General features: G+C 41.8%; 1 protein-coding gene across 4 annotated transcripts in view; it reads left to right on the top strand.

Annotated features, from left to right (window-relative positions):
• The window catches only part of Fam107b (family with sequence similarity 107 member B), a 178,184-nt gene extending 157,206 nt beyond the window's left edge, over nt 1–20,978 (top strand). For all 4 annotated transcript variants that reach the window (XM_003468652.2, XM_013151299.3, XM_013151301.3 and 1 more), the window contains 3 exons: nt 10,862–11,045; nt 17,693–17,843; nt 18,432–20,978. In XM_003468652.2, coding sequence (XP_003468700.1) covers nt 10,862–11,045; nt 17,693–17,843; nt 18,432–18,548 — 452 coding nt within the window. In that variant the 3' untranslated portion in view covers nt 18,549–20,978. The remainder of the gene's footprint in view (nt 1–10,861; nt 11,046–17,692; nt 17,844–18,431) is intronic.
• Nucleotides 20,979–26,500: the final 5,522 nt, after the last annotated feature.

Below are 26,500 nucleotides of genomic sequence, written 5' to 3'. Positions count from 1 at the left end.
AAAAGATAACATGAAAAATAAAACCTGTGTGAACTACAGTATAACCACAAACAGAGGTCTACCACAGAAATAAACTTTGCCTCAACTGTCACACCCAGGTCTTCACACATGACAACTGCATGTTCAATCTACAGCATTACTTACACTGATAGTAAGTATGTTTTTTTTTCCCTATACTTTCTTGTAGGGCACAGTTGACATCTTTTTTGTTTTCCTGTTGTCATAGTAAGCGTTTGTATTGTGCCTGCCTGTTCACCTGTCAGCTTACCAGTGCACTGCGCAATACTTGTAGTGTAAGTTCCCTGGGCAGAAACAATTTGTTTTCCCTCTGCTGTAAATGATCTCTTCTGAGGTCCAGGCACAACCCTCTAAGAAAATTTTTTCGTGATATTTTGTACTTGTTATTTTCTTTGTAAAGTATCACTGTTTATGCCACACCCATTCAGGATCGAGTAAAACACAACCTTGACCAGTGCTTTGTGTTTCAAGTGACATCTAGTTGTGCATAACTCAACATCTACTCGACGTTCAGTTTTGTTGTTGAAAGTTTCCACCTCAGGCTTCTGTTTGGTTGAGAATTATTTACTTGCATTTCAGCATTTGTGTATTTAACAACATCTTGTGGATTTTTATCTGTTACAGTTTTCAACCCTGAATGGCAGTGCTGGCATTCTGTCCAATACATTTTACCCCTGCCAAGGCCTTCACTGTATTTCCGGACCTGGTTCTAACATTGGGTTCTTCTATTCTATTTGATTGTGTGGCCATTTTGCAGCATTTTGACTAGTCAAGTGTGTATTCACATTGCTGTTTTCATCATCTGAACCAAGAAGCTCTGCAATCCCTGTGTCTGTCTCAGTTGCTTCTTGCTTCATTTCACTGTCATAGGAACTTTGCTTCACATAGCCCATGTCAACGTCACCGTCATCATCATCATCATACACCTCCATACCATTCTTCTGTTATGAAAACATGTATTTTACTATAATGGATCATCTTCATCCTTGCACGCATAATCTGAGGATCCACTTTTGACCTCCTTCAAAACTTGCACATCTAGTTTTCACGTGCCAGTCTACTGAATTGGGCTACTTGTATCAGAAAAATAAAAATAAAACTTTTTAACAAATCCTGGAGTGGTATGGATCTATGGTACCCTCTGTGATGCTAGTGCAAACATATACAGATCCAGCTAGAGCATAAAGGTGGGTCCACATCTCATTTTGACACTTTTGTACATGTGCACACTCTTTGCCATTCATACCAAGTGAGTTAACACATAGATTGATTCCTGTATCCCTCAGGGAAAGGTACTGAGATGTATAGCCAGCTACCATAATGCTAAAATACAAATTTACAGTGGAAAAGTAAAAGATGGGTCTGCTGGACCAAGCTTATGCCTCAAGGATTTAAGAATGTGTATATGTTAAAACCTCTTGGCACACACTGCCAAGAAATTGTGGCAAAAGACAGGAAACAGCAGAAGCTTCGTTTGACAAGTAGTCTCTGAGAGCAGACACTTTCTAATGTAAGGGGTTAATGAAAAATACTTTGTCATTAACTTAGTAACTTTTTTCATGTGTCCTTGGGCTTTGTTAAGAATATGCATGGATTTACAGAGAAAAAATACTAAGAAAAGCTAGGGGAGAATAATGGGGCAAATTTCAGGTATTTTTAGGATTCATGTATGTATGATTCTTTAATACATGCCGATGTAGGTGACTTTACACAAAGATGACTAAACATTGCCTTATTTTTACTTTTCATGCCTCATTGCTGCTGTTAAGCTCAAGAGTCTGACTTAAAATACTGGGCTTTTGTTTGTGATATTTAGGAGGCCCCTGGATTTGGTGTTTCCGTTTCCTGCAGTCGAGTCTGTGATCTGGCCCTGGGGTTGTAGAGTGGGGTGTATGTGGAATCTGAGGGGAATACCCTCTGCATGTTAATCTGGCCCAGCAGTGAGGCCAGTGTGTTACGCCCTCGGCTGTAAGCCCAGGTGGTGGAGATGAACGGACAAGCTGATCTCTTTACTAACAGAACATTTAACGTGTAAGGGATTTTGGATCATCAGGCCAATGTGTCTTGTAGTACAGATAAGGAAATTTCCAGTGAACTTCACTATATACAGCGTTTTGTTTGTTTGTTTTAAGTTTTCAGGATGGACTTTTGAGCTGCTTTGGAACAAAGTCAGCAGCTTCTTATTTTCTTTCTCTGAAAGAGCTGAGCTTCTGCGGACTGAGATCCCTGAAGGCCAGAAGGGTGCAGCAAGAATGAAGTGAAGCAGAGAGCTCTGGTAGCTGCAGTCACCCAGCTTGGGCAGTGGCTGATTTAAGGCTCCCTTGTTGCTTCTGCACCCAGAACCTCGCTTCTGTGCCTCCTAGGGAGGCCAAGCTCAGAACTGCCCACACTTTCCTGTGTGGTTCCCTCACAGTAATTTAACACAAAGAATTAAAAAGGGTGGGGGCAGGGGTTTAGCTCAGCAGCATAAGTGCCTGCCTGGCAAGCACAAGGTCATGAGTTCAATCTCTGGCTCCAAAAAAGAAAAAAAAAAGCAGCAGCAGTCAGGCCAAACCCAGTGCAAAGGCCCTGGGTCCCCTCCCCAGCCCTGTGAAACAACAGCCAAACAAGAAAGAATAGTTTTTTTCTGCCTAGTCCTGTGCTTTTAGATATACACGGATTTTCTTTTGCAATTCAAAGAGTTGGGTTTTTTCCTTGTAGTAGAGAAACATGACAGTGATTTCCTTTTAAAAACTACGATAGCCACTCTGAATCTAAACTGCATTTTACCACTGGGTGACACTGGCAGATCACAGAACCCCATTTACTGACACAATCAAGAGTCCTTGAACTTCATATTTCATTATGCTACTACTCATAGGAGAGAGAGAAACTATTGAATCTAAACTTTGGTGTAGTCATCTTACCAGTGTTATTTGATAACTGTAATTTACCAGCCTCAGGCATTTTAAGACCAGTGAGTTATGGGCAATCATTAATGAAATCTGTTAGTTGGGCAGCATTTTAACTGCTTAAAGATTTGGGCAGATTAGTGTGCTACCTATTAATGAACTACCAATTATTTCATGGAAATATTTATGAAACCAGTGTTCTCACATTTATTTCCCACCAGACAACAATCTGAGTTATCTTTCTGTGGCAAAAGGCCCATTGCTTATGGGTAGTAATTAATAACACAGACTTCATCCTGGTCTTTATTGAGCCATTTTACTGGAGAGGACACACACTGTGGGTTAGAAGAATCAGTGTCTGCTCCCTCTAACTTCTTCTGAGCACCTGCAGTCAGGTGAGGCAGAAGACTTGCAGGTGGCTTTGGAAAAACAAGGGTGTTAAGGGAACAAGGGTTATTTCTGATAGTGGGAAGACAATGTGCATGCTGTGGTCTCTATTGCTTTTGACAAAGAGTAGCCTCAGCCTAGGATGACTGCATGACAGTGTAAGCGTCTCAGTGGGGGCAGAGTCTAGCCTGTCCCGTTGGGGTCCTGTGCAGAACCTGGGCAGTGACTGGCACTTACATGGCTCTCAGAAAATGCTGAGTGAAGTTGATCTCAACTCTGTACTTGCTGCCTCTCAGATGAATTGTCCGGGGACAGCTGGAATTTTAGACCCAGAGCGTGGCAAGGTGAGAGTGGCTCATGAAATGGAAAGTGTGTGTCACTCCAACAGCCTGCCAAAGGGAGGTACAGGGCTGTGGGCCTGCCCCTGTACAGTTGTTGGTCAGGGAGGGAAGGGGCAGCTTGGGGAAAGTTAGGGGAAGACCCCAGAGGAATGCTCCTGGGGACTGACTTTCACAGAATCCAGTTCAAAGCTAAGGAGAGTATCACCTGTGAAGATGCTGGAGCTCTGGAGGTTTGAGGCAATCCCTGGCTATGGATAATTATGATCGTGCCACCTGTGAGCGAGTGGTGAACATTAATAGGATGACATTTATTATCTGCTAGTGATGTATTGATGGCTTTTGTCTTTGACTGCTTATGGATCACAGGTCTGGTCCACAGACCCTGAGGGCCAAAAGCCTGAAACCTATTTGAAAGAACAGCCCAAGGGGCAGGGTCAGCCCTTGTAGAGAACAGCTGGTCAGGAGGATGCTTGTCCAGGCCCAGCCAGTCTCCTGGAGTAAGCGTGATGCATTTAGTTGATAGACGACCCTGTGCTTTTGTCCTGCAGCTGAGACCAATCAGGCCAGGACTTGCAGAAGTGTAAGAGTCTCAGGCTCCAATGTGTTACCTTCTTGTGCTGTGCTGTGTGTCACCGCAACAGCATTGGACCTCACAGAATGAGGGACGCATTGCTGTCCACAGCGAGTTCTAAATCTGTCCTGCGTGTGACTGAGAGGAAGCAGTCTCCGAGGGTCTGCCTTCTGCCAGGATGGGGATGGTAGTGGCTATAGATAGCCAAGGGTTTTATTCATCTCTTGAATCCTTTGTACTTCCTCTCCTAACCTAGATCCTTCATAAACATACTTACTTTGTATGAGTTTTATTCTTAGTGACTTCTTTCTTTCACACCCTAGATTGTTTCTTTTTTCATTGTCTCCTTACATTTTGCCTTCAAGCTTTTCTATGTAAGTTTGGATATCTAGCTTTCTAATAAAATGGATTATTCAGTAACTTACTTCTTTTTAACTTTCATTTTGGCTTTATGATATAATTGAATTGTTTAGGAAATGACATTTCAAGCAAAATGACTTGAGGAGCTAGAAGGCAGAAGGACTTTGTGTGATTCCACCTCCCTTTTTTTTCTGGGGATTGAACTTAGGACCTTGCATTTGCCAGGTAGGTGCTGTGTTACTGAGCTACATCACCTGTGCAGCAAAAGAAATTTGATTGCTGGAGTTATTTGGTAGTTTTCATGGAAGGCTCTCCCAGATTTTGAGCTCAGCATCACCTTCTTCTGAGCAGGCTACCAAAGGGTCTTCATTGCCTGAGTTTGCTGTAGTTCTTGCTTCTATCATTTTCCTTCTTGAAAAACTGTTTCATGCGTAAGAATAGTCTTTAGTGGATGCAAATATAAATGCATTAATAGTGCAGAAACTTGATTTTGATGAGGCAGCATGGTAAACTTCCTGTCTGATACCAGTAGCATGGTATGATCAAGTGTGCAAGTGTGATCTATTATGGTGCACTTTAGGATGTTTTATCTGTCCCTAGTTCACTAAATATTTGGTAAAATATGCCTGTAAAGTGCTCTCTTTCATTCTGTTTTTGGCTTTTTGGTGGAGTTCTAACCACTGTTGATGGGTGGTTCGTTTAGAATCCACAAGGAATGTAGGAGGTTGAGTAACTTGTAAACATTAATCAGATTTACTTGATGATGGTGAAGTTAAAGGATATACTATGTTTTCTTAGATTGCCTCATATTTATACAAGCACTTTTTTCATGGGGTAGTTCCTCATTCCAGCTTGCTAGGAACATGAAGAGAAATGGCCTTAAGTGTTTCTGATAAGTAGATGAAAGTGCGGAGTGAGGAGATTGCAGGGTATCCCAGACCTTGCTGCTTCTGGCTGCAGGCTCTCCTCTGTGCCATGGCTTTGCCAGTTAGAGATTTTCTTTTCTCTCCTCTCCTTTCTCCTTTCTTATTGCGCTCTGTCACTCTTATGTCCAGATTAGAAAAATGAAGAGGCCAGATTGGATCCACCCACTAAAGTTGTATGTCTGTCTAAACTAGTAGATTTATAGAGGGTCATCCATTTTGTTAGCACACTAGTCTAGTTATGGAGAGTTCAATTAATGATTTAATTTGTTGGGACTGTAATTTCCCCTTTGTTGAATATCTGTTACATGTGCTGGGACTGTGTATGGATATGCCACACTGTGTTTTCCATAAGTTATTTCACTGTATGGAACAGCTGTACCACTATAGGAATGTTAGCTCTGATCTTAGCTGAAAATCAAGATTCAAATCAAAATCACATAACTGTTAAGTGACCTAGGCAGAATTCTCATCCAGGATGACCTGTTCCCCAAACCTGGTGCTCTTCTTGTTGCAGAATACAGTTTATGGACTGAACACAGTTTCAGATGAATGGTATAACCAAATGGTAACAATGTAGCAGCAGATGGTGATTGTTAGATGGTAATGCCACAAGCTATGTAATAGAACTGATTTTTTAAAAAACCAATACAGATAGCGATCAGCATTTTTGGACAATGCTGAGGATTGAACCCCAGGACTCACACATGCTAGGCTAGCACTCTGCCACTGAGCTACACCCCCAACCATCAACATGAATTGCATTTGTTTGGTTGTAACTTGTCTACTGAAAAGAGAACATACCAGAAAAGTACCCATGGACGAATTTTCAGAATGCACACACTCACCTTACCAGAGCCTGTGTTAGGAAACACAGTACCAGGCCCTGGGAGCACCCATTTGTGCCTGCTCCCAAATAAGCTGACGCTGACATGTAATACCAAGGTGGAGGAGTTGCTCGCTTTGGATTATTCTGATCATGGGACTGTCTAGTAAGTGCTCGGTCTGGCTTCTTTGGTTCAGTATTGTATTTGTGAGATTCAGACATGTCATTGCTTATAGTTTCCACTGATTTGTTCTTGTTGGCATGTAGTATTCCATTTATCAGTGCACTGTGATTTATTTACCTGCCCGGTAGCTAAATCTATGGACATCCAGATTGCTTCCTGTTTTCGGCTATTATGAATAGCACTGCTATAAACATTCTTGTAAAACACGTTTTAAAGCAGGTGTCCTTCCTGCCTGCTGTCTCCACTTTCTACAAGATGTTTGTAGCTTGGGATTATAAAGCTATAATGTTAGAAAACTTCTAAAATCTTTTTTGAGATTTTTAATCATCCTGTTAAAAGTCAAACCCAATTCTTGTCTGTTATCTCATTCCTGAAGTATAGAATTTTTAAGGGCTTCTCACTGGAATTGCACAAACTCAAGTTCAAGTCCTGGTCTCATCGTTTAATAACTGCGTAAGCTTAGAGCAGCTGTAATGGTATTATTGACTGATTTGTTGTTACTCATTGCCAGTGATAGCACTGATAGCATGTGGCATTTGTTTAAAGTTTATTATGTGCCAGGGACTGCATTTTGTGTGCATTTCTCATTTATTCTTCATAGTGACCAGTGAGTAGGTTTTTTTTTTTAATTGATGGACACTTGCCCAAGATCACACTTGCAGTAAGCGATAAAACTGGGGTGAAGATATGGTCAGCCTGACCTGCAACTGGTGCTTTGGAAACTGACCGCCTCATCTGGAGACTTAGGGGAAGAATATGATGCGCAGCCTGGGCATAGCGGACCTCCTAGGCGAGCTCCCTTCCTCGTGCTTTTCTGCCTAACAGTGCAGAGGGCTGGAGGGGCAGCCTGCTCTGCTCTAGACCAACAAGAGGTCTTTGTGCCACCATCGCCATCTGCTGGTTGGTCCCACCCTACCTGGCCCAGCTTCTCTTAACTTCTGGATGTTTCTTATCTTGGTCTCTCCTCCTCCCTTTCAATTTTGTAAATATGGAAAATGTGCCTTATTTGGGAGATGAAAGTGATGAGAAAGTTAGTTTGCCATTATCCCAAGAACTTCACCATTTGGGATTGGTTCAAAAGCATATTGGGATCCAATTTATTAAGAGATTAACATTGTTTTAAATGAATGGTTTGGAATGTTCAAGTCACTGCTGTGCGGCTGTGAGGCTTGGCAAAGTATGACAAAATGACATTTCTGCGCTTATGCAGTGCACTCTGCCAGAATGTCATTTCTAAGTATTGGTGTATGAGGTTTGTGGTCACAATGGCTCTCTGAGCATTTTGCAGATGTTTTAATGCCAGACCATGTCACTGTCTCTTGATCCAAGACTAAATTTTTAGGTTCACATCAAGGCCAGAAAGGTAAGAAATTTATCAGGTGAAGCCGGTGCTATTTGGAAGAGAATCTTGTCTTAAATCATTCTCCTGCCTATCTGGGGAACTCAGGGTGCAGAAGGAGACTATTCTGGATTCAAGAAGAGCCTATGCTCTTTCAGGCCAGCTGAAGGGCCAGGGCTTGTCAGCCTGCTCATCAGAGGCTACAGAATCTCTTTGAGACAGCTGAGAAATCAATTCCCTGAAAGAATGTCTTGGAATACTTTGAGGCTTCCATGAGTTACAGCAATTTGGAAGTGTAATTCTTCAGCATTTACTGGTGCTCTCACTTCCAGACTTGTTCCCCACCCCCCTTTTTACTTGGGGCTCTGGATTACGTGGTGCTCAGTGAGCACACACCAGCCACCAGCACCCGTGGGGGCACACCAGGCTGCAGTGCATGCAGTTGCCAGTTCAGGGGCTCCCCTGCCTTGTTACATCGTTTAATGTTAATTAAGTCCAAGAGATCTAAAAGATGTGAAGATAACCCAGATATAATCTCTGCAATGAAGGTATTCCTTCTTTTATATGCATACTAAGATTCAAGATTTAAGTCTTAAATTTAAGATATACATGTATACATATATATATAGCTGAAATATAAGGTGATAAATCAATGAATATGTAGAAAAAGGAACAGAAACTTCTGTTGTCATCAGAGGTCAGAGAAATCGAACTACAGCGTCACATTAGGGATGGCTTTGTGGAAGATCTGCCATTTACCTGACTCTGAAGGGATGAGTAAGGTTTGGCTCTGGAGAGATCTGGGATGGAGTGGGAAGAGGATCAGCATGCTGCTCAAGGAGCAGCACTAGCCCCTTGCTGCTGGAGGAAGGTGGAGATCCAGAGCCCATGAGGGAGCACTGGTGGTTACTTCAGTTAGAGCACAGCCGCTGAGATTGCAGGTCCCCTTAGAGCTGTGCTGTCCTCTGAGGTAACATGGATATGAAGGCTGGCAGAGGAACAGAAGTGAGCAGGGTCACTAACATGGTTGTTGCCTGTTTTGCTGTGCTATCATGGTTTCAGGGTGGAATGTCACTGGGAGTGTCCAAAACCCAGATCCCAGATTCTGTACTGCCCTGCTGTGAGTGCCCTGAACACACAGAGAGCTGCCCAGCCAATTCACTCCCTTGTTCCTAAGTCCCTTTCCCCCAACTCCACTGCACTTTGCTCCGCTGCAGCAGAGCTGTTAGGATCCCACTGCCCTGTCCCCAGATGACCTGAGGGCTGCACAGGAGGCTCAGGCTATGGGCTTCTGGGCCTTTCACAGACCCAGCTGTGAGGGCCAGTGAGAAAAAGAACAGGGAAGTGTTTGCTCTTGCATTTCCAGCAACACCTTCCCTGCTGCACTGTCTCTCTTCCTAGCAGGAGATGGACACAGGCCCATCTTAACCCACAGTCCTGAGAAAGAGACTTCCCAGCAACTGAATTTGTAGAGAAGTCAGGGAGGTGCTAATCTGTTGTCCTGTCTTAGAATTTCACTCATCAGAGTGCTGCAGTGGCCACTCCTTCTTCTGCCCACCTATTCAAATCCAACCCATTTTGCGGCTGACCTTCAGAGGCAGCTTCTGTTGAATTGGCCTTTGAAGGTCTCAGTGGTTTAGGCCAAGAAACACCTCCTTTTATGGAAGCATGGAGCTTCCTTTGTCTACTGATTAACTAGAGTGAAACTGCTATGTTCTCTGTAGATGGTCCTGACTGCCCAGGGTGTGCGCAGTGCCTCAGAGACGTCCATGTGGGGCAGTCCACATTGGACAGCCAATGGGGCAGGCTGGCTGTGAAGAGATCACGACTCGCCATGCCACATGCAAGATTTACCTTCTCCACTGGGCTAAGGCTGCAGTATTCTCCTTAAGAAAGCAGTAGGACAGTACGTAAGGAAGGTTTGGGGAAATGTGTCATCTGTTCCTTGTCGTTTGCTAACTTTGAGTCTTAGGTGGGTTGATGTTTCAAGTATTTAAAGAAGCCATGCAGCAGTTCCTCTTAGGTGATTTTTACTTTTTATTCTCTTTATTTTCATATTAACTTTCAAAAAGATGTTGTAAGCATGTTACGTGTTGCAGTGTGGTGGAGAGAACACGGCTTTTGAGATCAAGGCACTCAGTTTTAGCTTTATGCTGCTGTCAGAGTAAATGAGGGCACACTATTTAAATTTTGTGAACCCATTTTATAATGATGATTCTGGTTCCCTTATTGAGGCTTGCTACTGGGGTCTGGTGTGGTTCTGTAACACATACACCATAACTGAAGCAGGGTAACTGCAGTGGGCTGCTCCTTTGGACAGTTTCTGATCACCTCAAATGAAAGCAGGAGTTTGAAGTTTCAAGGCACCAGGGATGTTTTCTCAAATCCCTGAATTATGCTCTGCCACACCTGATCAGACACAGTAGAGAGCATCACCATGCATCGGGACACGGTTTGTGACAGAAGCACAGCCACAGTGCTACTGGAACATGGAGTTGGGGATGGTGCCAGTGCGAGGTGTGATCCGTTCTGATGTGCCTTTTCCTCCTCCACGTTTTCTTCTATTCTGTAGTTACTCTTCCGTCCAGGAGCTTCCCAAGCCAGAGGGCATGCACCTTGCAAGCTCTCTGCTGTGTGTTCCCAAGGCCAGTTTGTACACTGATGCTGAGGAGGCAGACAGGCCCCCGGGTTGGTACCCACATGCTCATACTTACTGGACGCTTGCCGATGAGACTTGGTGGCAGGAAGTATCCTTTGTGACTCATGATGTGAGTGGCAGTGATTGAGTTAGTCAGAGGGTTCCTCTGCTCTAGATACAGGCAGCACAGAAGAAAGCAGCTTCCTCCTCTCCCTGGGCTCCCTAGTTACTTTCTGAATACTGGGGAAGACCCCTCAGTGATGTCCCTGAAGTAGACCTGGAGGTGGCACCTCCCAGGCTTCTGGAGTAGCACACCCTCTGTACCTGTGTGAGGGCATGCAGAACAGATCTCATTATAAGCATCTCTCCTTTATCCACTTCAGATAGCCCACTTGAGGACAGTGACCCCCAGGACTCATCCCTCACACCAAGACACATCATGGCTGAGCCAGACTACTTGGATGATGACAATCCTGAGCTGATTAGACCCCAGAAATTGGTCAACCCTGTCAAAACATCCCGGAATCACCAGGATCTTCACAGAGAACTCCTTATGAATCAAAAAAGGTAAGGAGCTTTCTTGAACATAGTTTTCCTTTGGGGATTTTTAAGATAGCTATGATTAATTTTAGTTGTGTTGACAGTGTTTTGAAGAGTCTTTTGCCGTTTGACTGTGGTGAGAGCTTCCTCCAGCGGGCTGGTCCCTCCAGCACAGCCCTCAGCACTGTGTCTCAGTGTCCCCTGCAAAATGGTAGAGGAATTTATTTCTTAAATTCAGTACCTTTGAATTTCCTCATTTTGCATGGAGAAATGCAGGGCTCAAATGTAAGTTATGCATGTGTTTGCATTTGTAAGTGGCAGGGCAGAGTCACTAGAACCATTTTAGATATAATGGATAATTGCTCTTCCCTGTGTTTCTGTTGGTTTGCTGTTAAAGTACAATTTAAGTTAATATTATTGTCACCATGTTTATTAAATTTCTAAAAAGGGGTACAACATCCAGCCTGTCTCCTTGGCAAGCCATTGTTATCCCTTCGGTGCCGTGCATACTTGGGATGCTGGGTCAGGTGGTTCAGCAGTGAGTGGAGCTGGCATGAGCCAGGAGCTGAGGGTGCAAGGCCAGTCCTTTGTTTAAGGCAGCTGAACTCATGTTTAAGGACTGTAGAACTCATGCTAAGCCCTGTTGGAAAGGTTCAGGACTCACAGACAAGTTAAGTATTGGGGAAGCTTTTTTTTTTTTTTTTTTTGCGGTACCAGGGATTGAACTCATGACCTCACACTTGCCAGGCAGGCGCTTATGCCACTGAGCTAAATCCCCAGTCCCTTTCTTTTTTTTTTGGGGGGGGGCAGCTTTTAGAAACCAAATTTGTGACTCTGCAGAGCAGAGGTGAGGTATCCAGAGAATGACTGTGTTGGTCTCATTCTTCCTTTCATTCCCTCACCCTTTTCTAACTTATGTTTTTCTCATTTATCTCTACAATCTGCCTTAAATCCTGGGTTTACTTATATCCCTATTGTGCAGTCTTGAGAAGATTAAAAATCTTAAAATAAAAAAGGATTGGGGTATTTTCAAGGCAGGTCCCCTCTCCAGAGCACATTCCTGGCTTCCAGAACTAACAGGTTTAATGACTCATGGCCTAGGAATTCTTTGTAAGTGCTTCTCTCCTTCTAGAATGGGGGGCGTGGGGCATCGTACTTGTTCCTAGCACTAGGGTGATGTTAGATTAACATTTATTAAATTTAATGAGAGTTTAATCATTTTAATGATTTAGTTTCTACCTGTCTTTGTTGAATAATAGAAAAAAGAATATGTGGATTTGGTATTCTCATGTCCAAAGCAAAGCAAGCCAGTATACTTTCTTAAATAGACTTCAGAATTGAGAAGCAGTCAAAATTCAACAAATGATGTCCGCATTGGTGTAGAAGAGACCAAACAGAAGCAGCTGTGACTTACGGGTTTTCTGACTTCCAGTGAACCACCATGGTCTTATCAGTGGGCCCGCCGAGTAGAACTTCAGCACCATTTTAACTCAGACTGTCCCTGCTGGTGAAATGTACAGAAAAGCTCCAAATCAGAGTAAAGGCTAAAATCAAACCAAATTTTGTGGAATATATGTTCTTTGAATTCTAGGTTACAAATTATTCTACAAAAATATAATTAATAACATGGATTATATCACTATAGAACATACAGATTTGTGTAATTGAATCTGTTGCCAAATTTTCTAGCAGAGGGCCTTTTTCTCCCTGTCTGCCTTTCTGTGTCCCATTTTTTCTTTCCTTTACTTACATGTTGAACACTTCAGACAGGGCCAGCTCTACAAATCTGGGAAAACAGAGAGAATGTCTTAAGTATCATGGTGCAGAAAGGATGTGGCAGCCTATGGCACACATGCTACAGCCAGCATACAAGCCCCTTGGTCAGCATGGGAGCCAAGTCGTCCCAGCGACCAAGCACTTGGTGATAAGTAAGAGGGCTTGGGGGTGCAGTTTGGGCACTCAGTCTGTAAAAGGTTCACCAACACTGTGGTGTCCCCCTTAATATTACAGAAAGGACACAAATCCAGGCTCACTTAAATTGACCTGCCTTCTGATCTTTACTGAGGCACCCTTCTTGAGATCTGTTTCTTCATCTATAAAGTGGGAAAAAGTCAAATCATTCTTATAAAATTGATAGCATGGACCAAAACTGCTGGCATGGGAGCAATCCATCAGGCCCACTTGTCTTTTACTTTCCGTGTGCATCACTGGGAAATTTTGGTATGTCTTTTCTTAGAAAGACTTTAGTCTATCTGGAAGTACATTTTGAAAGGAAGAAAAGAAAAAGCAAATGTCAAAGTCAAAAAAGATGAATGTATGTCATTCTATATTGAAGGCATAAACAGGTTTTTCAAGACAAAATCTTAGTTTGATAAAATCTTTGTGAGAAATACAACTAGTTTTAGGGTGAAAACTTCTCAAGCAGTTTCTTTTCTTTTTGTTTTTCATATACTATACTTTTTAGATGTTAGTTTTTTGTTTCTAAACCTTGGTGTCAAATAAATTACATCACACAATAACAGGCGCGTTTGGCTCAGTATAACCAGTCTTGAGTTCTGCTTTGTGCAGTAATGAAAGTGTTGTGTTGCTATTGTGTGTAAGGGGTTCATGCATGTTACATCTAACCCACGATCTTCCCCGTAACCCAGCATGTTTCTTGGAATTGTCCCACCTTGAAATGTGAGTTATGGAAAATTCAGAATAGATTGAGGAATTTCCTTGAGGTCATACAGCAACTTTTTCTGGAATAAAGACAGAAATAAACACAGAATGAAAGCAATTTATAGAGGTAACTATAGTAGCAGTACAAATTAGAAAATGAAGCGGGGAAGTGAGGGAGGAGGAAGGGACCCCACACAGCCAGCTTTCTGGAGGCTTGACCTTTGCTCTGCACAACCGCACATTTGGCTCCAGTTCTGCAGCAGTTTTGTTGTTTTCCAAGTTACTCTTCAGATAAAAGCAGTTCCTGCTAAGGAGGGCAAACATTGATAGACCTTCTGGCTTGGATCTCACGTTCCTGCTAGAGTACACTTGCTCCTCTGTCATCACTTTTTGGATCTGGCTAGGTTTCATGTTAAAAGTCTTGGATGTCTGCTTGATTATAGTTAGCCACAGCTCTGAGTGTTAAGGTTCTTTGTCTGGTTCTCATTTTTCATATACCTTTTCAGCAGCGTAAACTGTCTAATTTCAAATGGCATTTAGAAACATTAAGTTTTGGTAGTTGAAATTCATATTGAAAAAATGTTTAAGACAATAATATTTTCACCATTGAGAGAGTCTAGCCTCTGTAAAGGGTGAATCTTTTTATAAGAAGGCTAGTTGCTTAAACACATCCATAAAATTTGTTCTTTGGCTTGTACATTTCTAATTCAGTGTTCTTGTAGATCCCCGTGTTTTCAGTTGACCTTTTGAAATGCCATAGTAAATAAATAGTTTTTCAAAAATATTGAACCAGACAATAGAGACAGACAAGGGAAGTTGTAGTGGTACTGGATAGAAGTATCTGTTTGAACCCATACAGGTAAAAGTGGCTAAGCCAAAAATACAAGTTATTCAGGCCAAACTAGAAGGTTTCAGAATTCAAAACTGAAGCCTGAAATCCAAATGCATCCATCCTTTTGACCCCACCCTCCTAAAGGTCAGGGAAGGGAGAGGTTTGGCCATATGGTGAGTGTATTCTGTGATGAGCTGAGCACCGGACCATCCTCACTGCTGCTATCTCAGGTGAGGAGTCAGCCTCGTACCTAGGGCTTTCAATGTTTGGTGTTCAGGTAGAGACGGAAGGAGTGTGATCCTTTCCAGGAACCCCTGCGTGTGCTCCATTGTTTGTGCATCACATGAAACATTGCCTTCAAGGCTGCACATTTCACACACTGGTGATTGGGATGGAAATTCTGGAGGGCTCTGGAAGTCCAGCTTCTGTGGCTATAGCCAGCAGAATTTCTAGTGCAAGAGCAACTTGTCAGTGTACACAGAGGTTCCTTGATTTTAATAGCAAACAGTTGGAAGCAAAGGCCTCTCAATAGGGAGAAGGCAGAATTACTGGATTTCTGCACTGTGAGATATTGTGCAGATGAGAAGGAGAGGAACATGGGCCAGACTCATTGTCTTAGTGCGGGCATGCGGCCTCTGTCGGGACCATTGCTGGATAGGATGCACTGTGGACAATGATCTCATCATTCACAAATATGGATAACCACCTGATTTTATTTTTATCGCATGAGTATTTATTAATTCCATGCTTAAGATTGGCTTGGCCCACTGCAGTGTCACAGGTAGCTCCCTGACTATGAAGCAAACTTGGGAATTCCCGGGTCTTGGGGAATAGGAAACTACCAGGACTTGATCACCCGTCAGGAATCATTAATATATATGTTAAAATCAGCTGGAGAGAATCAGGTGCTCTGCACAAGTGCTAATATTGTGGTTATTTGAGAAACCTAAAGAAGCTCACTCCTGTCTGCGGACACTGTGTCTACAGTCTGGGCTGCTGTGGACTGCAGAGAGCTGTACTGTTCATGATTAGCTTCTCCAGTGCAGCACAGAAATTAACTGATCCACCGTGATAAAATATTTACTTAATATGTATGATTTCTTGACTGCTACAAGTATAGATTATTTTTCATAGAAACACCATTTTCTTGAGTTTTATGTTCTTAAATATTTTATCTCACTGTCGCTATTATGTGAAATTTTGGTACAGAAAATGAATACTGTGTAGTAGTTAAGCCCATTGATTTACTGCAGTAGAATATCAGCTTAATGTGTCATAAATCAAAAGTATGCGGCTTTGCAGAATCCAGGAGAATTTAATAGTAGTTGAAGTTAATTTTGCCAGTGAAATGTAGAGAAGGAAAAATGTTTGAAATTTAAATTATTTAAAGAACTAAATTCTTGCTTTTAAAATTTAATTCCCTGAATTCTGTCGGTAGTGCCATACTGAAGATTTTTAATACTCATGAAATCAAAGTCTTTATTCAGATTATTTAAAAACAAACTTTCATGTGGTTAATGGCACTTTTAACTGAACAGTTAGAGTACTTATTCATAGATTTTATGGTGCTGATTAAAATTTTAATTTCCAGACAATTTCATTTGTACTTTTGTACCTTTTTATGGTCTTGATAACTGCAAAGCAAGCCATAATTGAATCATAAAAGTCACCTACCTCCTTGCGTCACTGGACCAAAAGAGGACCAACTTGACCAAATTTATTTTTAACCAAAAATTCTGCTATTGAACATCAGGAAAGTGAAGACGTTATGTTATTCTGACAGTCTGGTTTTTTTCTCATCAGAGGGTAAATGTACTAATCTCTGCTTTGTAAACAGTTTTGAAAACAGTTTAAATCATGGATTCTTAAAAACATCTAGAAAGAAGAGATACCAGAATTTAAAATACTTCTGTGTTACTGAGGAAGTGTAAAATGGAGGAGTAGTTTACAGGTAGGATCATGTGACTTTGAAAGGCATCTAGATAGGTGTGATTGAACTTCTTGTAAGCAGAGCACAAGTTTTGGAAATTACTCTTTGATCAAACAGTTGTTGAGCTGCTTCCTGGTGAGCGAGTCATGTGTGTCAATCAGCATAGCAAGGATTGTACCACCGCACACGTCCATCGTGGCCCAGGCAAGACACAGAGGTGCAGGTGCGTGGGAGCTGTACTGAGGCCATGCGGGTCACCGTTGGGTCCAGGAGTGCCATTGGTCTCCCATGTGTGCACATGGCCCCTACTTGTACCCCGTGGCGCTCTGTGTCCACAGCATGGTTTTCATTCTGGGGTGGTTCCATTTTTATTTTAAATGCCTCTGATAAACTTCACCATCAAGTTGAAATTAATTATGGCTGATGTAGTCTGAACAGAGTTAATAATTATGGGAGACAATACAGAAGAGATGGGAGGGTCCATCCAGCATCCTGGAAAGCCTGGGCAAAAGGACTAAAGAAATGACCAGGGGACTGCAGCAAAGGGGAGCCCAAGCTGACCTTAAAATGCTGGCCTTTCCCTCGACTTCCTGCATACACTGCAGGCTGCTAGTGCAGGCCTGTTTTTGCCTTGTTCTCCCTGTTGACAAATGGGCTGCCCAGCTTCTCTCAGAACCGAAGACTTTCCCAGAAGCCCGACTTCCATGTTTTGTAAGTGATGAACTATGTCTAAGACCATGTGGTGGAAAGAGCCCTGGATTGGCAGTTAGGAGATTAGCGGGCTGTGAGGCTGTGCCCCACGGGAATGACATACCCTTGGTTTTAAGGACCCTCTTTCATATCTGAAAAATGAAGGGTAGGATGAGGTTTCCAGGGCTGTTTCCTGGGCATCCTCCCCGGGACTCTAGGTGGAGCCACTCATGTCCTGAGCATCACCTCTCTGTGGTGTGTATCCTGCTCCTCACCTGGCCCACGCATCCTCCACCCTCCACCCACCTTGTGAGTCTAGTGCCTCCAAAACAGTAATGCTCCATGTCTTTTTACTGAGTGAATGGATTTTACCAACTTCTCAGAAAATGCACTTCTACTTTCTTCCATGTCACTGAGTTTTCAAGTGTTGTTTGGTAGTTGTCACAATTGTACTAATTCCATAGATACCTTTTCTGTGGCTGATCCCTTCAGTTATATTTATATTCATGAAAGATGCATCCATTTGCTCAGTTTTTATTTATCTTAATTCTCTTTTTATAGGGGTCTTGCGCCTCAGAATAAACCAGAATTGCAGAAGGTGATGGAAAAGAGAAAACGAGACCAAGTCATAAAACAGAAGGAAGAAGAAGCGCAGAAGAAGAAATCTGACTTGGAAATTGAACTGTTAAAGCGGCAGCAGAAGTTGGAGCAGGTAGGCATAATGGGCAGACAATCAGTTGGGGATGTTGGAGCGGGCAGAATTTCCTAGACAAAGCAAATGTAAAGGATCATACTCTGAAAGAATAAGAAGCCAGATGCAATACATGGCATAAATTGCATTCAAGGCAGGCAAGAATACTATTGAGAATCTGAAAGAAATGCTGGAGGCAAAAGCAAAATCAGAAAAAGAATCACTGAATTCACAGAGCATCAGAGTAATTCACTAAGACTCTAGAGCAACTGTGTGTTGGTCTTAGGATTTTATTTTCCTAATTTTAACTTTGTCATTCTTGCCCTCTCCTGTTAGTGTTTGTAGTAACAACCTGTTGGCTCCTGCTTGTATGCAGGACCCCTAGATACAGACACAGACACACAGACACACACACACACACACACACACACACAGACACACACACACACACACACACACACACACACACACACACAGACACGCACATACACACACACACTTTTTTTTCTTTCTGAAGTGCAAGATGAAGAGAGAATTTCCTATTGGAAAGAGAGGAGTAGTTTGACAAATCTCTCAGATTATAATTTTCCTGTTTTTGAATTCCTTTAGCTTGAACTTGAGAAGCAGAAATTGCAAGAAGAGCAAGAAAATGCACCAGAGTTTGTGAAGGTGAAAGGCAACCTCAGGAGAACAGGCCAGGAGATAGCCCAAGCCCAGGAGTCCTAGGCCAAGGCTGCCTGGAAGCCTGACACATGCCACCATCACTGCAAGAGCTGTGTCTGAGTGCTTTTCCGCACTGGTCTCAGGGCCAGAGCCCCTGAGAAAACTGCAGCCAGCTAGGAAGCTTACCTAGAGGGGGTTTATGTGCTTTCCTACAGTCTGGGTGGGGGAATTGTCTGTGACAAGTTGCAGTTCCCATTCGCCAAATGAAGGACATTGACCAGTACTTACGTTGGAATAATGGACCTGCATTCAAAGATTTTAAGCAGAACAAAACAAGAAGAAATAAGAAGAGGACACTGGAATAAGTTCTTAAGAGTTGCACTACTCAGTTTTCTTCCAGTTCAAATTTTGTAGGACACAGTGACTTTTTCTTTGAAAGTTAAAGAAAAGACGATTAATTCTTCTCATGGTTATCTGTTAGATAACTTGGATTGCATAGAAATGCATTTAATCTGTCATAGCCAATACTTGTAAATTTCAAGAATCCAAAATTTTGTTTAATTTATAATTCTACCCATGTTAGAATTAGTAGCAGGGAACGTAGCATTGGGTTGAGCACAGCTATTGTCTTTGTAGGCACTAAAATCCAGAAATATGGTAAGAAGCATTGGGAATATGCAAGGTTCCATCTTCTTCCTCCCTCTTGACTGTGTGTGGCATTGTGGACCTGGCGGTGGTCTACATCTAGGAAAGCACCATACGCAGGTTCTTGTATCGCTGTGAGAAGCAGTGGGATTTCTCTGCAGCTTCATGCTTAAACTGTGCTGAGCAAGTCCTTCCAGATGAAGTGATTCTGCAATCCTTTAGAAAAGGGAAATAGTCTGTATAACCCATTTCAGTTTCAGAAGTAGAGGGCCTGGTGTAGGGCGCTGTCCGTGAGGAGCTTCATGGGAAGATTCTACAACAGTTGTACGCTTTAATATTAGTAGAATCCAAACTTGGATAATTTCTGATCAATGGTAACATATTTCCTTACTGTTTTTCCCTTGTGCAGAAAGACTTCTGCTACCCTCTCAGCCCATGCTGTTGAGAGGGGTGATGTTGATGACTACTGTATTACCGCATCTCTCAGGAAAATTGAGGAGCAGTGTGGGCTGGCTTGGCCTCCTCATGCTTGCTAATGTGCTTCTCAGAGGGCATCCAAGTTACAAGAACAACACAGTTCTCATGCAAAAGTAACTTTATACTGCTGGTGTTTGTGGATTTAGTGCATTCTTCATAGAGATGGCTCAGCCAGTAACTTCTAAATTGAGGACTATTCTTACACTTCCTCTAGTGACAATAGAGAGTTGAACCAGAGCTTTGCAACCCTCTGTTAGCACAGTACCCATTAGCTTTCTGTCTGAGTGCTGTTGTAGCAGCTGACAGGCTCATACTCAACTCTAATGTGAGCAAGATAAGAGTAAGTGGAGGCTGATACACAGCTAAAAAATGTTGGTTGGTTACACCTGAAATGGATTATTTGTGTCATCAGCAAGTGTTATTTGAATAAAATACAAGATGCTTAAGATAAAATACTGCTCTATAATAGTTTCCTTTCAAAGGTTGGAGTGGTGACTTTTTCACCATTCTTTTGAGAGAACAAAGTACAGTAACTGATGATCTTGAAAGAACATGTCTGATTGCATGTTTCCTTGTGTATGTGAACTGATAGTGTGGTTGATAAAGTCTAAATTTGGCCTGGCTCAAAATGTTTGGTCTAACGAGACTTTGATCTGTGGCCTTGAAGCAGTTTTGCCACTTGACAGAATTCTCAAGGGACCTAGCAGGCTCCTAAAGAAGTATAAGTTCTATGCCTAAAACTTCTCTAGAATTCATTCATCACTGGGTAAAAGTTAATTTAAAAAAGCATTCTCTCCTAATTGCAGATAAGTTTGCAGTTATTTGTGGTTAGTACTACAAGGTCCAGCCAAAAGAAGACTTGTAAATAACATAAAGTGATGGGCTATGCTCAGCAGCAGAGGTGCAGGTGGTGAAGTTCTCTGAAGTCTGGTCAGCTGACTCACAGGCTGGAGCTTGACCAGTGGTCTGTCTCTCCTCCACACTGTCCTGCCCAGGCCTATGGACTCGGGAACCTCTGCACAGTCCTGTGCTGTGAGCCACTTTTTTTTTTCCCACAAAAATGGCTCCACTTTTCCACTTTGTGGTTTTCTTAAAATAGTTGAGTATTTTGTAGTTTCCTCATAGTAAAATAGAATTGCTTTATAAGCTATAACAGTTGACTTTATTCTTCTACTCTGAAAAATCTTGCCTTGTTTGAGTGTATATAATATATATAAAGGGAGCCTTAATGGATTTGTTTTCATAATTTAATATTTTTTGTATTTGCTCTTGTATAATTGTTTTTAATGGAAAGTATTAAAAAATTGAGGTTGGAATTCTTAGAACCAAAGTTATTCTTAATAAAAATCACCACATGCTTGGACCATGCAACCACGTTTGTCTGATCTGTTTAGGATGCACGTCCCTTTGGGTAGTGTAGTCCTGAATGGGTGTGCTTCACCAGCTTCCCTCCGGCCAGGAACACCCTGCTATCACCTTGTGTCTATCGAGGCTGACAGTTCACCCACCAGACAGTCCACGCTAAGATATTAATGGAGCAAGTAAGTGGACGTTCCAGTTTCTTTATTCGATGATTATGTCTTTTTTAAAGTCTACTTTGGAGCATGAAAAGCTGTCACATAGGTTACACCACAAACCCTAGAACCAACACAGAAGATGGTTGTGAACAGTAGCTACACCCTTGGAATAATCACTTTACCAAGGTGCCATTTAATTGGACACGTGCATGCGCACACGTGTGTGTGTGTGTGTGTGTGTGTGTGTGTGTGTGTGTGTGTTATAGCAGTAATAGAGTTGAAGAAAGGGAAATTAGAGTAATAAGTTTTAAAATGCTACAAATGAAAGAAACAATACTGTCAGCTACTAAAACACATGGAAGTATTTTATTTCATAGGAGAAATGAAATCTTTATGAGCTAGCTTCACAGTCACAATTTCTACTTTGTATTTCCTCATGAGAAAATGAGGTCTGATTGACAATGGGGATGTTTTGAATATCTCCCCATTCCTCCTAGATTTTCTAGCAAGATGTTAATTCCCAACCAGAGTGGGGAGGGGGAAGCAGCACTGATTGAATGTATGCTCACTGCTACTAGTGTTGCTGCACCCTGCCCTCTCAAGATGTGTGGGTGTGTGTGTGAAGTATACCTACGTATGTGCGCATTTATACCTATGATACTTAACTTTGGTATCTTTGCTTACTGAACACTCTGCATTCACATCCATACTCTTAGTGGCACATCCTTCTTGTCGTCATTCCATAGCTGAAGCTTCCTTTTCAGCTGTGAAAATCTAGCTGCCACACCTCCTCCTCTTGAGCTGTTTTCTTCCTCTACTCTCCTGTGTATTACCAGTCCTCTGACCTTTCTCAGCCATGTTCTTCATTCAGGCTTTGTCCAGGGTTTTTTGGGTTTTTTTTTTTTTTTGACTGAATTAGGAAGGAAACTACAATTTTTCTTTGAGCATTAAACATGTATTATAAATTTAAGTGAATTGCCTCCAATGACCAAATTTACAGACTAGTTGTGACTGATTAGAACCTTTCGAACTTCTTAAGCAGTATGCGAGCTGTACTTGAATAAAATAATCAGTACATTTTAAAATAATTTACATGAAACTTTTTAATATCAAGCCTTAATGTCCATTATTTTTACACTTAAAAGTTACTTTCTATAACTATGGCCCCTTTAAATTTTCATATTTAAATATGAAGCATGCCCAGAGACTCATATATTGAAGGTTCAGTCTCCCAGTGCAGCAGTCTTTGGGGGTGGGGTCAGAGAGGTGATTGGATCACAAGGGTACTGATACCATCACTGGGTGACTTCATTAGCAGAATGGGCTGTTGGAAGGTGGAGCCCAGTTGGAGGAGGTGGGTCACTGGGGATGTACTTTCGAAGGGTGTATGTCTCTGCCTCTCTGGCTCCTTCCCTATTTCCTGGTTGCAATGAGGTGAACAACTGTTTCTACCATGCCCTGCCACCAAGATGTTTCTGCTCTGCACAGACCTAAAAGCAGTGAAACTGTCTGACCACAGACTGAACCGTCTAGAACCATAAGTCAGATACACTTTTCCTCCTATAATTGTGCATATTAAATATTTTGTCTGAGCGATGAAAAGCTAACTAATACAGTATCCTCCTAAAGGCTTTGTTATACCCTTTTTCCTGGGCTTGTAGAAATCTAATGAAGCCTAACGGAAAAGAAATGCTTTCTTAGAGTAACTGAAGGAGTCAGATCTGGGTGATGGTTCTTGTTTGACATGGCTAGGCTGTGATCCAAGTTCTTTCAGTCATGAGTCACAGGCCTCAGACCAAGTCCTTTTTAATAATTCTTAACTTGCTTTGTCATGGGATTTTTAAAAAATTTTATTTTAAAGAGGATAAAACCAAGGACAATAAAACAAAACCAAAATAAACCAATGTAAGTGATACGGAACTTCAAAACCTTACAAAATCAGCAGTAGTTACCATAATGAGATAACTTTGGACATAGTAAAAATTGAACAGAACAGAATAGAATAGAAACTAAAAACAAAACAATGAATGCAGTAAAGGGCTTCAAAATAAGCTAATAGTAAATACAGAGTGGCTACCGTAATATGTCTTGCTGTCTTTTAAGTAACTGCTCATGCCATCAGATTTAACAATCAAAAGAGAATAAAATCCAACCCAAGAAAACAGAATGGTATGGTTTCTGGGCAGGGATCACCTAATTAACCCTGGTTCTCTCCCTCCACAGTCCAAGAATGGCGCTGACTCTCGGAGAGGCTGGGGTCTGGCTGTCCCCACTCCGGCAGCTGCCGGAGCATGGCGCTAGTTTCCAGGTGGGGATCACCTCCTAATGGGGCCTGGTTCTCTCTCCCCACACCCCGCAGTCCATGAATGGCACTGCCTCACAGAGTTGTCATGATTTTTAAATACTGCACCATATATTTTATTTTTGTGACACTTGGTGTCCTTCCCAGAAATGGTAGAAACTTCCATTTTGCGTGGCCAGTGTTACCTACACACTGCTCTGCCTTTGTGATATATTCATCTCGTTCATTGGCATTGTTGAAAACTTTATGTGCCTCATCAGTGTCTCAGACTACAATGCATTATGCAGATAGCAACAAATGAATAATACTTAGCTTACATACAGAATGTCTATAAATGTCAATGCAACAAGAACTAAATACAGAGAAGTTGAAATACAGATGGGCCATTGGCATTGAACGGGTGCCAGGAGAGTCATTGCGAGATTTTGTCTAAGGGTCATTGAGTCCACATGGCAAATTTCCTTGGGGATATTTTGAGTGTTGTCTTGGACGTACTGTTGGGATTTCTTTCATTGTTCTTGTGCAGAATGCACGGGCCTCTTCTTTTTTTTTTTTTTTAACTTGGTTGCTGTATGTGACCACTGATGGTCATCAATACTCTTTTTCTAGTTTTATGACTGCCTATATTTATTATTTCTTGTATAGATAGCCACTGCTTTTTCTCTGTAATGTAATTCTCAGCATATTTTTGTTTTTCTTTGTAGGCATTCAGAATACTGGGTTGGCCAGTAGAGGTGCTAATTTAAGCTCTCTCCCCTGTTTTTGTCTGTTTTGTCCAGTGCTGGGTATTGAATCCTGGGCCTCACACTGAGCCCTTTTTAAAAACTGGTTTTTTTTGGTAATATATATGGATCATATATCCCCATGTATAGTGTATATAGATATGCACACATATATATGTACACACATATATATACACTATACAGTGTACAGTTTTATGTCCTTTGTACCGATGAATAAACTGATTTGCAAAGAGGCTAAAGAACTTATTCATGGCCTTACTCTCAGCAAATGGTCCTTTCTTCAGTTGTATTAGTACTGTATTTTTATTTTATTTGTCATACATATTGATCATATTCATCACATGGAATTTACGCCACTACATAACATATCTTAATTCTCTTTTTTCTCCATTCTTCTTCCCACCCTTCAGCCCCTCTTTCTCTTCCCATTTGCAAAAGCTAACAATGGGAGCAAAGGGTCCTTCAGAGGGGAGCCTGGGCACCTGGAGCTCCAAGCATGAAGGTTGCTCAACCCCTGGGTTTTCAGGGCAGCTTCCCTGTGCCACCTAAGACACGGTGATTACTAAGGACAGAACTGCGTCGTGAATACCACCGTGTTCCCTGTACCTGGCACCACCCGGCACGTTTTAAGAAATATTTGCTGAACTGAATTGATGAAGTTCAGGGAAAGTTGTTACCAAGTGTAAGACTACAATGCAGAGTCTGTGAGGTCAGAGGAAGAGCAACAATTTCTGGTAGAAAAACAAAATAACCTGGCATTTCAAGAAGCAAATTAAAGTCTGAGTGTTTGGTGAGCTTCTTACTTTTTGTCTTTCTGGGAAACTTCTGAGTTTGGCAGTGATCCAGGCATGGAGAGCCGAATGCAGTACAGAGACCACTCTACATCGCCCGGCCTGTGCAAACAACCTGGCAACCTCTTCTCGTGTGCCTCTCCACAGCAAAACATTGCTCAAAGGCTCCAAAGGCAAGACAACGATTTTCTGTTTGCCTGGGAAGTTTGGAGAAACATCAGAAGCACAGTGAAATTCTATGTCTTTAAGTGTTCCTTTTTTATACGCGGGACGTAAATAAAAATGGGATCTACATGGAAACTTGCTTAGGATTTCTTCATGACATGACACAAATTCATAGTAAATACAGTAACAATTTTTAAAAAACTTTTTTTATTTGTTTTTGTTTTGGTACCGGGGATCGAACCACAACCTCATGCTTGCCAAGGCAGGCAAGCCACTGAGCTAAATCTCCGGCCCCTTAAAAGTGTTTTTTGAATCAAGTTGCTAAGTTGCTCAGGCTGGGCTTGAACTTGTGGTCTTCTTGCCCCAGTTACCCAGAGTGCAGGTGTGTGCCACAAAGCCCTGCTTGTTGTTCTTCAAAAATATTTCTCCTGACAGTTATGACAGTTTGACAGTTATGATAGTTATGACAGTTATGATAGTTCTTGCTTTGTTACAACAGTAGGGTTTTGAGTCATCCTGATTTTTTCCCTGACATACGACATAAGACACTGTGTCCCTCAAAGGACTCCTGGTGCTTTTTAAGGAAAATAAAAATAGAAAGCAAAATCTGGCACAAGATCACTAGTGGATAGGGTCCATACACTTTCAGTAGTTACAGAACAACTTTCCTTATTTTAAGCCATTATGTATTTTTACTCTGTTTTTTTTACAATATCAAGTTTTAACCAGAAAATGGTAACTTAGAAAGATTAGGTGAGATACTTTCTTTGGAAACAAAAATTATAAAAGAGAACCTGCCTTCCTGTACAGCCAACACTTTCCACACAATAGTGATTTAACTGGTCCTTTTCTAGCTCAGAGTAGACAGATCAGTGGAACAGACTATAAAGTCCAGGAATATCTGATCACACATGAAAATGTACTGTGATTGAGGTGGGTTTTTATTGCAAAGCAAGAAGGGATAACGAATTCATCGAAAAAAAGTTGGTGTAATTGGAATCAAACAAATACGTATTCCTATATTCACACCATATTGAAGAATGATCCCCATATTTATTGGAGTGTTCAACAGAAAAAATAATACTATAGATATATTCCAAGAGAGCATATAGGAACACTTTAGAATCCTGGGAGAGGCTGGGAGGCTTTTCTTAAATAAGACATCTAACCCAAATCTGCAGCGAAAAATTCAGAGGCCAACTTGGCTCACTGTCCACACCAGTGACTTTAGCTCACCAGATACAGGGCCTGCCTCAGATGCTTAGCAACTTAGTGAGATCTTGTCTCAAAATTTTAAAAAGGTCGGGCATACAGCTTAGTGCAAAAACCCTAGGTTTAGTCCCCAGTACTGTACCACAAAACAGGCAAAAAAAAA

This window comes from Cavia porcellus, unplaced genomic scaffold (genome assembly GCF_034190915.1).
Source record: "Cavia porcellus strain 051 isolate PalLab524CR breed Dunkin Hartley unplaced genomic scaffold, mCavPor4.1 scaffold_7, whole genome shotgun sequence".
Lineage (NCBI taxonomy): Eukaryota > Metazoa > Chordata > Mammalia > Rodentia > Caviidae > Cavia > Cavia porcellus.
The sequence above is the reverse complement of the archived record's forward strand: the minus strand, read 5'-3'. Positions and strand labels throughout refer to the sequence as shown.